The sequence below is a fragment of the Macaca nemestrina genome, chromosome 7, assembly GCF_043159975.1.
Source record: "Macaca nemestrina isolate mMacNem1 chromosome 7, mMacNem.hap1, whole genome shotgun sequence".
In the NCBI taxonomy this organism is placed as follows: Eukaryota; Metazoa; Chordata; class Mammalia; order Primates; family Cercopithecidae; genus Macaca; species Macaca nemestrina.
In genome coordinates, this window is record NC_092131.1 from 44,678,668 (window position 1) to 44,691,859 (window position 13,192).

Here is a 13,192-nt window from a genome sequence, read left to right on the forward strand (position 1 = left end):
TTCACTTTTTTTCCCTTTAAGCCTTCATCACTTTAAAAAGCATACACTGTCTTGTCCGCATTCTAATTTTTGTGCTAACACTGCCTTGCATGGTCAGTATGTCACTGGGGGTAGATAAATTATTGGGTAGTGTTTTAAATTTTGGATAGGAAAATTTTAAATACGACTAGACTCTGACTCCTTCTTACCCCCATTGGGAAGGTTTTGAGGTTGCATAAAAACGTAACACATTTTTCTAAGCACTGTTCCTCTTTAAATGTGAAATTCTGTATTTCGAGGAAAAATTAATCCATATGTTTCTAATTTAGAACACCATCAGAATGGTCTTTTGCAAGAGTGGTTTTCTTGTCCGAGAATCTTTGCAAGCCCTTTTACAAATCTTGCCTTTGGTTTTGAAATGGGATATCATATTTCATGATTATTATTTTAAACAATCTTAGTTAGATGTGTTAGTACCAGATGTAGAAATATTCTTCCATTTCTCCAGGTTCTGACTGGCAGGTACAATCTTTCATCTCCTCGTGAAACTGCTTTAGTTTGCATGTGCCATTTCAGGCAATTGGCAAAGTTTTTTATTAAGTGCTTATTTCCCATAGAGGACTCTTGTGGAACTACAGTAAAACTCAGTACTGTTGATATTAGCAAAGAGAGAAAGGAAGCCCCTGAGATGTAGCTCAAAGTGTATGTAGGTGAGATAATTCCACAATATGCTGAGTATGATGTCTCACCTCTGCTTTTCATTAGCTGCATACTTCATGTCCTAATACTTTTTTAAAAAAAAAATTCCCTGGAGCCATGTTAATATTAGTCTTTGGCTTGAAAAAGTAGTTTCTTATTTTGCTTTATATAGATTTTATTTTTATGATAATTAAAATGAATTGAATGTGAAGTTATTAAAACCAGTCTGGAAACCTTTTAGGAAGTTTTAATATTATATCTTTTGAGCCCTTACTGTATAGAATTTAAAATTTTGCCTTTTATTTTTTACTCAGCTGGCATATTGTATAGTACAGTTTCTGGAGAAAGATCCTTCACTCACAGAACCAGTAAGTCTTTCTTCCATAATTTCAAAAACTTCACAAAAATTACCTTTCCCAGAAATATATATGAAAAATTAAGTGCCATTTGTTTTTCTCCTTTTCATTTTAGGTTATTAGGGGGTTAATGAAATTTTGGCCTAAAACATGTAGTCAAAAAGAGGTAAGTGTTTACTGTCAGAGAGTGTTCATAGTTTACTGAGTATTTTACTGAGTGCCAAGCATTGGGCTAAGCATGTATAAAACCACATCATCAGGGCCAAGCATGGTGGCTCACGCCTGTAATCCCAGCACTTTGGGAGGCTGAGGTGGGCAGATCACTTGAGGTTGGGAGTTCGAGACCAGCCTGACCAACATGGAGAAAACCCATCTCTACTAAAAATACAAAATTAGCCGGGCGTGGTGGCACATGCCCGTAATCTCAGCTACCCAGGAGGCTGAGGCAGGAGAATCGCTTGAATCCGGGAGGTGGAGGTTGCAGTGAGCCGAAATCGTACCATTGCACTCCAGCTTGGGCAATAAGAGTAAAACTCTGTCTCAAAAACAAGACAAAACAAGCAAAACACAACAAAACAGCATCATCTCATTTAAACCTCATTGTAACTCTATAAGGCAGCGCTGTCAAAACTCTTGTTTTACTAGTTTTGAAACTGTTAGGTTAAATAGCCTGCCCCAGTACACTAAGTAAGTACAGATGATTAGGCCCTTACTCGCCTGCTTAACTCCCAAACCCTGGCTTTTTATTCACTGTGCTATTCAGCCTCAGGTAAGGCCAGGCCAGGCTCCAATCGTGTGTCCAGTTGTCTAGCTTTGTTGATGTTCCCTTCCTAGTGGCCCCGTTCATAATATGAAGGTTTTGCTGTCACTGTAGAAAGATGCTAGAGCAGCCTGCCCAAATACTCACTTTAAAGCATAGTATAGCTGGATCTTACTGTGTCATCTTAGGATAGACAACAGACCTTTAGTTTCAACCATTCACAAATTACCCTGGAGGGTTCAGACCTACAATCATTTGTACCTTTGCTGAGAACTCACCAGGCAGGTGCTACTTTGTGAGGTTGCTTTAGGGTAGTGCGTGAGTTTCTTAGCTGGATGTGAGCCTAACTGAGCACCAGATCTGCAGCCACTCTTCTGGCAGGTTAGCAACCATGTGGAAAATGGCTCAGAAAAAAAGATCAGCTGTTAGTTTTTTTTTTTTTTTTTTTTTTTTTTTTTTGGAGACAGAGTCTCGCTCTGTAGCCCGGGCTGGAGTACAGTGGCCGGATCTCAGCTCACTGCAAGCTCCGCCTCCCAGGTTTACGCCATTCTCCTGCCTCAGCCTCCCGAGTAGCTGGGACTACAGGCGCCCGCCACCTCGCCCGGCTAGTTTTTTGTATTTTTTAGTAGAGACGGGGTTTCACGGTGTTCGCCAGGATGGTCTCGATCTCCTGACCTCGTGATCCACCCGTCTCGGCCTCCCAAAGTGCTGGGATTACAGGCTTGAGCCACCGCGCCCGGCCCCAGCTGTTAGTTTTATATTTGGTTAAAATTTTGGGAGAAATTCCATTTACATATTAACAAATGGCAAGGGTCTACTATATTTTACTTTTAGCAGAAATACCTTCCTTCTCAAATCAGCTTCAATTCTCCAAACCCTATTTTAATTTCAGAAAGTCATTTAATTAAAATCTGTTAGGTAAAATTGAAGTGTGCATTGCTACCCAGATACATTTCAAAATATGAAGGCATTGTTATTTTTCATACTTTGATTGCTCACTTTATTTTTTTTCAAAGTAATTATTTTTTTATAGCTACATACATAAACTGGTTTTTATTTCTCTGTCATTTTCCCATTATATTTAAAACAATTGACTCTACTGTGGATTTGGCTCCATACTGTGATCTAAAAACTCTGTTTCTTGCGGCACCTGGTGCTGAGTTCACAAGATTCACTCTGCTCTGTAGAGAGCAAGCGTACATGCGTGTGTGTGTGTGCATGTGCGTGTGCGTGTGTCTAGAATGCGTCAGTGCGTGCTCATGGGTTTAAAGTGGCACCTGCATGTGGGTGAGTCTGCTCATTTGTGTTTCTTGAACTTTTTGTTGTATTAATGAGTGCGTTCTAGAGCATCAAGCATGTAGCAAGGGGCTATAAGTATTTGGCAAATGACCACATTTGAACTTTTGCTCTTCCATGTAGGAGGGCTACCTTCTCATTGTTTAAAAAGAAAACAAAAACAGTGTTGTGGAAAGAGAGCTGGGTTACTGGTAATAGAGAGGAAAACCCTACGGGTCAGTTTTGCTTCTCAGGGGCCGGCGCAGTGTGTGAGTGTCCCTCGTTCTGTGTAACATATGTAACAAGTAAGAGTATTTTTTCCAAGTATGTAGAATTTTTCCAAGTACCCTGTGGTGAATTCTTTGTGGAACAAACATCTTCTAACATGGGATAATGCCTAGTTCATTTATGTTTGGTGTTATGTGTAAATTTTTCTTACAGTAGTCCAAACTCTTATTAGTCCTCCTTGTTCTTACGGATTTTTTTGTGTGACATGCCTCACATCTTGTGTTTTGCTTGTACTTACAGGTCATGTTCCTTGGGGAACTGGAAGAAATATTGGATGTGATTGAACCTTCACAATTTGTTAAAATCCAAGAACCTTTGTTTAAACAAATCGCCAAGTGTGTATCTAGCCCCCATTTTCAGGTTAGTAGTAAAGAGGACATGAGCCAGGGAGCATGAGTTATTTTGGTTAAATTTTATTTGTTTCAAAAGCAATGTAATGGACACTAGCTACCTCTTGTTTATTTGCTATCTCCTCACAGGATAATAATTTTAACAGTGGCCACCTTATCTTGAGCGCTTGATACCTAACAGCCACAGTAATGGTGCTTTCTCTCCAGTAGCTTTAATTCTGCTAACACCCTGCAAGGAGGGCATTATGTTTTTTTATAGACATGCAGATATGAACACTGAAGCTCAAAATGGTCAAAAGTATTTCAGATAATTCCTAAATAAGTGGGCTGGTGGGGTTTCTCTACTGTGTAAGAGAGAATGCTAAATAATGTTTAAGAGGAAAAAGGAGAAAACCTAATATTCCATACTATGCTAGATACTTTACGTACATTGTTTATAAATGTCCCATTATCCGCTGAAGCTTTTCTAGATGGAAAAAAAAAAAAAAAAGAGGCTCAGAGAGCAATTTACTGTAGGTCCCAAGTCGATAGAGAGTAGAGTCAAATTTTGATCTTTGGTGTAGCTGCTTGCTAAAGCCAGTGACCTTCCCGTGACACTGCTCTGCCTCCTCGTGGCCACTCAGGGGCAACGCTTTTCTTTCTTGGGGCCATGGCTGCTGTGCTGTGGAACCCATACGGAAGGGAAGAAGGGTAAACTGGGGGAGCACACATTAGGTTTGATCCTTTGGCTGTCTCACCTAAGGCCCGTTTCATAAACTTAGACTCTGCCTATTGATTGGAAGAGATTGTTCAGAGTGTGGTTCTTAGCACAGAACCAGACCTCTAATGGTGTCATTTGATGGTGGACTTTTTCCCTAAGCTGTCATTATGCTGCATAGTTAGAGACACTGGCTGCTGCTGCTGTTTTGATTTCTGACCAAAAGACATGTTAATATGTTAAAGCAGTAACCTTATGGCAATCCAGCAGTTGTACCACAAAGCAAGAAAAAAGAAGGTAGAAACTGTGACAAGCCTGAATAAAAATGGAAAAATTACAGAACGGTATATAGATATTTTGATACCACCCAGGGCCTTTAGTGCTCACATATCTGGATTGTTTGCCTTAGTTTTTTTCATTTTTCAGCGGGATGTTTGGCATTATGGAGGTCAAGGAACAAGTATCTTTTTTTTTTTTTTTTGAGGCAGAGTCTCACTTTGTTGCCCAGGCTGGAGTGCAGTGGTGCGGTCTCGGCTCACTGCAAGCTCCGCCTCCCGGGAAACAAGTATCTTTTTAAAAATGAGCATCACCAGCCGGGCGCAGTGGCTCATGCCTGTGATCCCAGCACTTCGGGAGGCTGAGGCGGGTGGATCATGAGGTCAGGAGTTTGAGACCAGCCTGGCCAACATGGTGAAACCCTGTCTCTACTAAAAATACAAAAATTTAGCTGGGCGTGGTAGCAGGCGCCTGTAATCCCAACTACTCAGGAAGCTGTGGCAGGAGAATCACTTGAAACCGGAAGGCAGAGATTGCAGTGAGCCAAGATTAGCCATTGTACTCCAGCCTGGGCAACAAGAGCGAAACTCCATCTTAAAAAAAAAAAAAAAAAAGCATCACCAGAAAGGCCTAAGTGATACCCAGAAGCTTAGAAAAGAGAGGCCATATCTTGGTCAGCTTGGGCTGCCATAATATAACACCATAGACTGGCGACGTAAACATGTATTTTCTCACAGCCCTGGAGGCCGGAAGTTTGAGATCAGGATGATAGCATGGTTGGTTTCTGGTGAGATCCTGCTTTCTGACATGCAGATGGCCCTCTTCTTGCTGTGCGCTCATGTGGCCTTTCCTGGCGTGTGCATACAGAGAGCGGCAGTCTCACTCTCTTCCTCTTCTTATAAGACCCCCAGTCTTACTTGGTTAGGACCCCACCCTTATGAGCTCATGTAACCTTGATTACCTCCTAAAAGTCATGTGTCCAAATACAGTCATGTTGGGGGTTAGGACTTCAACATATGAATTGTGAAGGGCACACAATTCAATTTGTAGCAGAAAGAAAAAAGAATTTTCAATTTTTTGGCAGAAGTAAAATTGAGAACAAAGGAAAGAGGCTCTTATTTATTTCTTAAGTGTTCATTAATAAATGTTTACTGGATAAACCAACAAATACATTAATAAATGTTTGCTGGTTCATCCATAAACATTTATTAATGAATTTGCTGGTTCATCCATTTATTGAGTGGCCGCCCTATGTAGCCAGACACTTCTCATTGTTTGCCTCAGGTATGTCATTAGGATCTGAGGTCTGCACGCTGGTGACACTGCCTCTGTGTGTGCAGAAGGACAATGGATCCCAGGAAAGTAGTGGCTCTGTCCTATTGTCAGACACAGTAATTTTTAACTTTGCATAAACAATACCTTTCCTCTTTAAGGAGCTGGATACATACTTCTGTTAGTGGGTTTACATATTAAAATGGATATATAAGAGATTAAGAAAGTTGTTAGAGTTAAATGGCAGGTAAGTATTGGACTCTGGAGGAACATCCAAAGAGACCATGGGAGGATGCTAGTGAAGAAGGAGGCACCTAGGATTTTCCTCCAACCAGTTAGAATGTTCAGAACAGCCTCATTCTTACTCTTTTTTTCTCCCTCTCCTTGCCTCCTGCTTTATCTGCATCAGCTACCTCATTTGCTTTGATGATTCCCAAACACATTGTCCTCATCCATGCCTCTGCCTTCCTTTCCTTAATACCCTCTACCTGGAATGCCCTTTCCTTCATCCTTCGAAGCCCAGCTTAAATGCCACTTGCCTATGTTACATTTCTTTTTTTTTTTTTTTGAGACGGAGTCTTGCCGTGTCGCCCAGGCTGGAGTGCAGTGGTGCAGTTGTAGTTCACTGCAGCATCTGCCTCCCGGGTTCAAGCGATTCTTGTGCCTCAGCTTCCCGAGTAGCTGGGACCACAGGTGCGCCCCACCATGTGCAGCTAATTTTTATGTTTTTAGTAGAGATGGGGGTTTTGCCATGTTGGCCAGACTGGTCTTGAACTCCTGACCTCAAATGATCCACCCACCTTGGCATCCCAAAGTGCTGGGATTACAGGCGTGAGCCACCACACTCAGCCCCACCTATGTTACATTTCTGCCACTCTTCTGTTTCCCAAGTCATCTGGATTATTGATTCTACTCTTTTCCCCTCCTTCCCCTGACACTTTATTCATGTATCTGATATAGCATGTGTCACAGTTTACTTTGGATAGGCTTGTAGATGCCCCTTCTCCCACCAGCGTGTGAACTCTTTACAGATAACAGAGTAAAGAGGTTAAGAATAGGGACTTTGGAATCTGCCACTTACTAGCCATGTGACCTTGAGCCAATGGCTTATCTCTCTGAGTCTCAGATTCTTCATCCACAAAATAGAAAAGTAATGGTACCAACTCTGTTGGTTGTGAGGAAATGAGATATTATAGATGTGGGACACTTAGCACAGCACGTGGCATATAGTGAACATGCAGTAATGATTGTTTTCTTTGTACTCTCAGGGTCTAGTGCCTAATGAGTCCCAGGGTTTGGTTTTATTTTGTTTTTTTGAACCAAGCTGAATAGTATAAATGGAAAAATTCTGATTTCTCAGTGTCTTCCGGTAGATACATCTTATACCATTTTGTTCTCTTCTAAAACACAGCTTCTTAATCTGTATAAATGAAAGAAGCCACCCCTTTTTCCCTTTTCCCCTATAACTACCCTTTTTAGAGATTTTAGGTTTTGTTTTTGAGATGTTCCTTTGAATTCATGAAATCCAAGATGAGCCAATCAGGCCCAGCAGACCAAATTAGAGCCAGTTGATAGCTTGGTGGGCAGAGAAAAGGGATCTAAGAGATCTGAGAGGGTAGGTGCAGCCAGTGTCCCTGAGACCAGAAACTGAGCAGAAATCTCCTGGCTTTCACAGGAAGGGACCAGAAACACTGGAAGAAGCCCTAGAAGTGAGGCCCCAGTCTTTACCATTTATTACCAGTGTAACCTTGCCTATATTATTCCGCCTCTCTGAATCTCTGTGTCCTCTTCTGTAAAATGAACACAGTGGTATCTCCTTTTGGGATGGTGGTAAGGATGATACATTCTACTTGCCGTGTAGGCACAGTGCCTGCCCATAGGAGGCACTTAGTAAATATTGGCTGCTTTACAGGGATGGACAACTGTGGGTGTTCCTCAGTAGCTGTGACTGAATGCTAACTATATGCTGGGCACTGGGTTTGATCTAAGTGTGTGTGATGAAAAACGTGAGCCAGGAAAGGGGACCGGTAAGATGTGCTAAAGTGATGTCAGGAAAGTGTGGAATCAGATGACCTGGCAGAATTAGAGAAGAATATAAACAAACAGGAAGACTTCTTTTCCATCCCTGAGTTGATGAACCACTTGAACCACTCTGGATTTTTTTTTTTGGGTAGGAGGGGAAGACAGGGTCTTGCTCTGTCACCCAAGCTGGAGTTCAGTGGTATGATCTTGGCTCACTGCAACCTCTGCCTCCTAGGCTCAAGCAATCCTCCCACCTCAGCCTCCCAAGTAGGTGGGACTATAAGCACATGCCACTAATCCTGGCTAATTTTTGTGTTTTTGTAGAGGCAAGGTCTCCCCATGTTGCCCAGGCTGGTGTCAGACTCTTGTGCTTAAGCGATCTGCCTTCCTCGGCCTCCCAAAGTGCTGGGATTACAGGCGTGAGCCACCGTGCCTGGCCCACTTTGGAATTTTCTAAGACATTTAAAATCCGCAAACATTTAAAATGTGGGCTGGGCACGGTAGCTCACGCCTGTAATCCCAACACTTTGGGAGGTTGAATGGGCGGATCACAAGGTCAGGAGATCGAGACCATCCTGGCCAACATGGTGAAATCCCATCTCTACTAAAAATACAAAAATTAGCTAGGTTTAGTGGCGCGTGCCTGTTGTCCCAGCTACTCGGGAGGCTGAGGCAGGAGAATCGCTTGAACCCAAGAGGCGGAGGTTGCAGTGAGCTGAGATCGCCACTAGTGAGACTCCATCTCAAAAAAAAAAAATTAACATGTGATTAATATTTAATTTTAATGGAATGGTTTAAAAATGGCCTTTTAAAAATCTTTTGTTTGGAAATATAATTTTGTTTTATCTTTGTCTTTTTCTCTCTCTTAACATTTTATTTTTCTTTTCCCAAAGGTGGCAGAAAGAGCACTCTATTATTGGAATAATGAATACATCATGAGTTTGATAGAAGAAAACTCTAACGTCATCCTTCCCATCATGTTTTCCAGCCTTTATAGGATTTCAAAAGAACATTGGAATCCGTAGGTTTTCAGTTTCTTTCCTCTGTTCTCTTCGTCCCTTCCTCTCTTTCTTTCCCTTCAGCCTTGTTAGGTGCCAGATGCTGTCCTTGTTGCTGAAGATGTATGTGAAAAGATAAAATCCTTACCTTCTGGGGATTCACTGACTGGAGAAAATAAACAGATACTTTAACAAAATACCAGTCAAAATATCTGTTTACTAGACAGTCTTCTTGATCTGTCTGTGAAGGTAGCAGATCTTTTTGGGAGGCACTGCAGCTGAGAGGAGAGGTGTGTAGATACTGACGGCATGGCCATGCTTAGACTGAATCTGAAAGGAATTTGGCAGGTGGATGGCATGGGGAGAGCCCTTTCAGACGGTGGGTCCATCCATCATATTAAAAGTCACAAAGATGTCAAAAGCACCTGTCAGTTTCTGAGACCTGTGAGTTTGGGAGGGCTGAGGCACAAAGTCTTTTGGGGAGGGTGCTAGAGGATGTGGCTAGAAAAGATTGTGGGACTCGTGTGAACCTTCACCAAGTAGATGATGAGAAAGTACTGAAGGGTTGTGAGTGGGGAAGTGGTCTGACTAGGTTTGCGTTTTAGTGTGATCTGTTTCTTAACAGCTAACTCAGTTGCTATATGTATCTCTTGGAAAGGAATAAGTTTAAAATAATCAAGGAGAAGTTTAACATCCAGCCCGATGAAAGTTAAAGCATTCTGAATTTGAATGCCTTTACATTTTTCTCTGTGGAATAGAAGGAAAATTTAATGTGGCATTTAAAAATTGGTAGATACAATTCAGTATATTAATAATATGTTTATCTTTAAACATTTTGCATGTAATTATAATATGTCACATTTCTCATTTTTCAAATTTGCCAAATTTTATTAATAGAACTTGTAAAAATAAGGAGCTGGTGGTAACAGTTAAGTCCCTTTATACAGATAGTCCCTTGAGGACGTTCTAGCAAGTGTCTGTAACTACTCAGTATACTATATTTGGTGCCTTCCCATCACTGCCCTTGGGAGGAAGGTCATTCTGGAACCTTAACAGAAAAGAACTTAAATTTTCCTTTTAATGGCACAAGGCAGAAGCTACACAGCAAGTGTACTTTCTTGTAAATGTTTTGGAAACATCAGACTCATGGTTTATTTAATATATGGCTAATTTTTACCAATGCCTTTTTCAGTGATATTAGGAGCATGTTTGTTGCAAAACGGAAGCAACGGATATTTTTGCAAAAGGAAAAGCTATTTAGACTCTAGTCTGAAGCTATCAAGCCCATCAGAACCTTGTCCTCACATTGCCTAAGTATGGGCTACCATTTTGGCTGTTTAGCTGTTTAGTGTCCCATAGCTAATAGCAACCATCCCAGCTTGCCAGTTATCTTATCAGCATATATTTTGGGTCAGCAGGACTGGTGCAGATCACAGCTAGACAAATAACTCATGTTGAACCACCCAACGTACATGGGGGCTTGATTTCATTTCTGTGGATAAGAATTATATGTGTATATATATACACAAACACACACACACACACACATTTATATATAACATTCGTTTCTATGGAAGTAGCTTCTGATTTTGATGAATTATGTGTTATTTAGAAAATAGAATTCTATGCAAATTCAGGTGTCTAAGGTTAGTGCTGTCACAGATCCTTATTTTAGGGTGAAGTTGCTTTACTATTATACTTGCCTTTTTATTAAATGAAATTATCAAATGCCCACAGGCAGCTCTATTCTGGGTGCCAATAATTAGAAGGGCAGGCCGGGCACTGTGGCTCACGCCTATAATCCCAGCACTTTGAGAGGCCGAGGTGGGCAGATCATCTGAGGTCGGGAGTTCGAGACCAGCCTGACCAACATGGAGAAACCTCGTCTCTACTAAAAATACAGAATTAGCTGGGCATAGTGGCTCGCACCTATAATCTGAGCTGCCTGGGAGACTGAGGCAGGATAATTGCTTGAACCCAGGAGGCGGAGGTTGTGATGAGCCAAGATGGTGCCATTGTACTCCATCCTGGGCAACAAGAGCGAAACTCCATCACAAAGAAGAAAAAAAAATTAGAAGGGCAAAATTAGATTTTTTTTTTCAAGTTCCACCACCCCTCAGAAAATTATCTTGCCTTGAAATCTCTTAATGTGGAAGTGAACTGTAGGTCATTCTCAGTTGTTCCAACTAAAAAGGGAATACAGACAACGTGCGGTGCGAGAAACCATTCAGACAAAAGTTGTGCTTTTGCTTTCTTCATTCAGTATCCCATTTTATAAGACTGACTAACACGTTCCCTTTCTTCTGTGCTTTCCAGGGCTATTGTGGCGTTGGTGTACAATGTGTTGAAGGCATTTATGGAAATGAACAGCACCATGTTTGACGAGCTGACAGCCACATACAAGTCAGATCGTCAGCGGTAACTTTTTAAAGCTTTTTTGTCAGCTGTGCATAAAACTATTGAGTTTTTTCCTTGCTCTTTGCTGAAGTTGCCTAATTGTACCTCAAATCTTAAGCAGCACAGTTTTGTTTACAGTCATGCATTGCTTAACAACCAGTATATGTTCTGAGAAATGCATCCTGCGGCAATTGTATTGTGTGAACAGCATAAGTGTATAGTAATTACACAAACCTAGATGGTATAGCCTACTGTGACACACCTAAGCTGTATGGTATTGCCTGTTCTTCCTAGGCTACAATCCTGTACAGTGTGTTACCATGGTGAATACCGTAGCCAATTGTAACACAGATCACTAGGCAGTAGGACTTTTTCAACCCTGTTAAAATTTTATGGGACCACCGTGGTATATGTGGTCTGTGTTGACCGAAATGTTATTATTTGGCACATGACTGTATTTATATATTCATTTTTGCACCCTTATTACCTGTGTCTTTATTACTGTGCCACTGAGTAACAAAGCTTTGTGACACTGTCCTTTTGATAAAGCCTGCTTTCCTCCCTTTCTTTAATAATAGTTTAGTTCTGCCTCAGGGTTAAGAGCCCAGCATATAACTGGTATTTTAGGTTCACTTAAAGGGACCATCAGGTAGTTTTCTATCTGGGATTCACTCCCACTCTGAACTTACTTGAAGTGTAATTGGGCAGATCTTGTACTTCACTCCAATAGCAGGGGGAATGAGGCACCATTTTTCTAGCTCTTGGGCCCAGGACTTACTAGAACCCAACACGTTTATTACAATTTAAAGAACAGTGAAAAGAACATGAAGGTTAATAGTCTGGTATTAACCAGAAATGTTTGAGACCATATGGGAGAACAAAACAGTGGAACTCTTTACAATACATGCTTATGGCTTACTAAAGCCTTTGTTGGTTTCATTTAGAGGATTCTTCAGTTTTGTTGTATCTTGTCCAATGTGTTCTACTTTCCAAGAGATGTACTTGGGGAGATTATAGAACTCTAGGGAGCTCTTAGTAGTTGAGCCTCTGGTTTGACTTTGATCACCCATAAACAGGTGTCAGCTTTGTATATCATAAAACTATGGACCTCAGAGGACCCAGAGGTGTGTGCGACTGTTCATACCCAGGGTCTTGCTGAACCTCTCTGGTTCCCGTGGTGCTTTGTCTCATTTTTAGTCTGTCACTTGCATTTTATTGATAAAAAAGAACAATGAGGAGAACGGTTTGATGGCAGAGGGACCATTGCAATGATTTTCTTTTTTAAGTTACCAGGGATGTGGTTTATGAAAACCAACTTAATTATGGAATATGGTGAGTATTTAGCTGAGAATCTCACAAGCGGCTCAGATTTTGTACCCAGAATATTGGGATTAATATCAATTATGTGATATGTTATTCCACATGTACAGTTTAAACAACTTTTAATTCACTATATTAGCAATTGTTGCAAATTATAAATTCATAATAACCCTCCTTGCCCCAACTTAAAATCTTTAAAGGATGTTACTTAAAAAACAGGCCAAGGGTACATTTTAATACTGTGGTGTACCATTAAAGGTGCATTGTGCATAACATCTTCTCTTTTAGAGCAACTGAAAACTCATTATTATTATCCTAGTTGAACCAGGATTAAATTTGTAGAATCTCATCAAGAATATTGAAGAACTTGGCTGGGCACAGTGGCTCACACCAGTAATCCCAGCACTTTGGGAGGCTGAGGCAGGCGGATCATCTGAGGTCAGGAGTTCGAGACCATCCTGGTCAACATGGTGAAACTCTGTCTCTACTAAAAATATGAAAAT

At 41.1% G+C, this 13,192-nt stretch overlaps 1 protein-coding gene across 7 annotated transcripts in view; it reads left to right on the forward strand.

Moving 5' to 3' along the window:
- The window catches only part of LOC105473681 (protein phosphatase 2 regulatory subunit B'epsilon), a 175,189-nt gene that overhangs the window by 152,975 nt on the left and 9,022 nt on the right, over positions 1-13,192 (forward strand). For 6 of the 7 annotated variants that reach the window (XM_011727596.3, XM_011727597.3, XM_011727600.3 and 3 more), the window contains 5 exons: positions 993-1,046; positions 1,150-1,200; positions 3,598-3,717; positions 8,868-8,995; positions 11,289-11,390. In XM_011727596.3, the coding sequence (XP_011725898.1) occupies positions 993-1,046; positions 1,150-1,200; positions 3,598-3,717; positions 8,868-8,995; positions 11,289-11,390 (455 nt within the window). The remainder of the gene's footprint in view (positions 1-992; positions 1,047-1,149; positions 1,201-3,597; positions 3,718-8,867; positions 8,996-11,288; positions 11,391-13,192) is intronic. The other variant, XM_011727598.3, reaches the window with a different exon arrangement.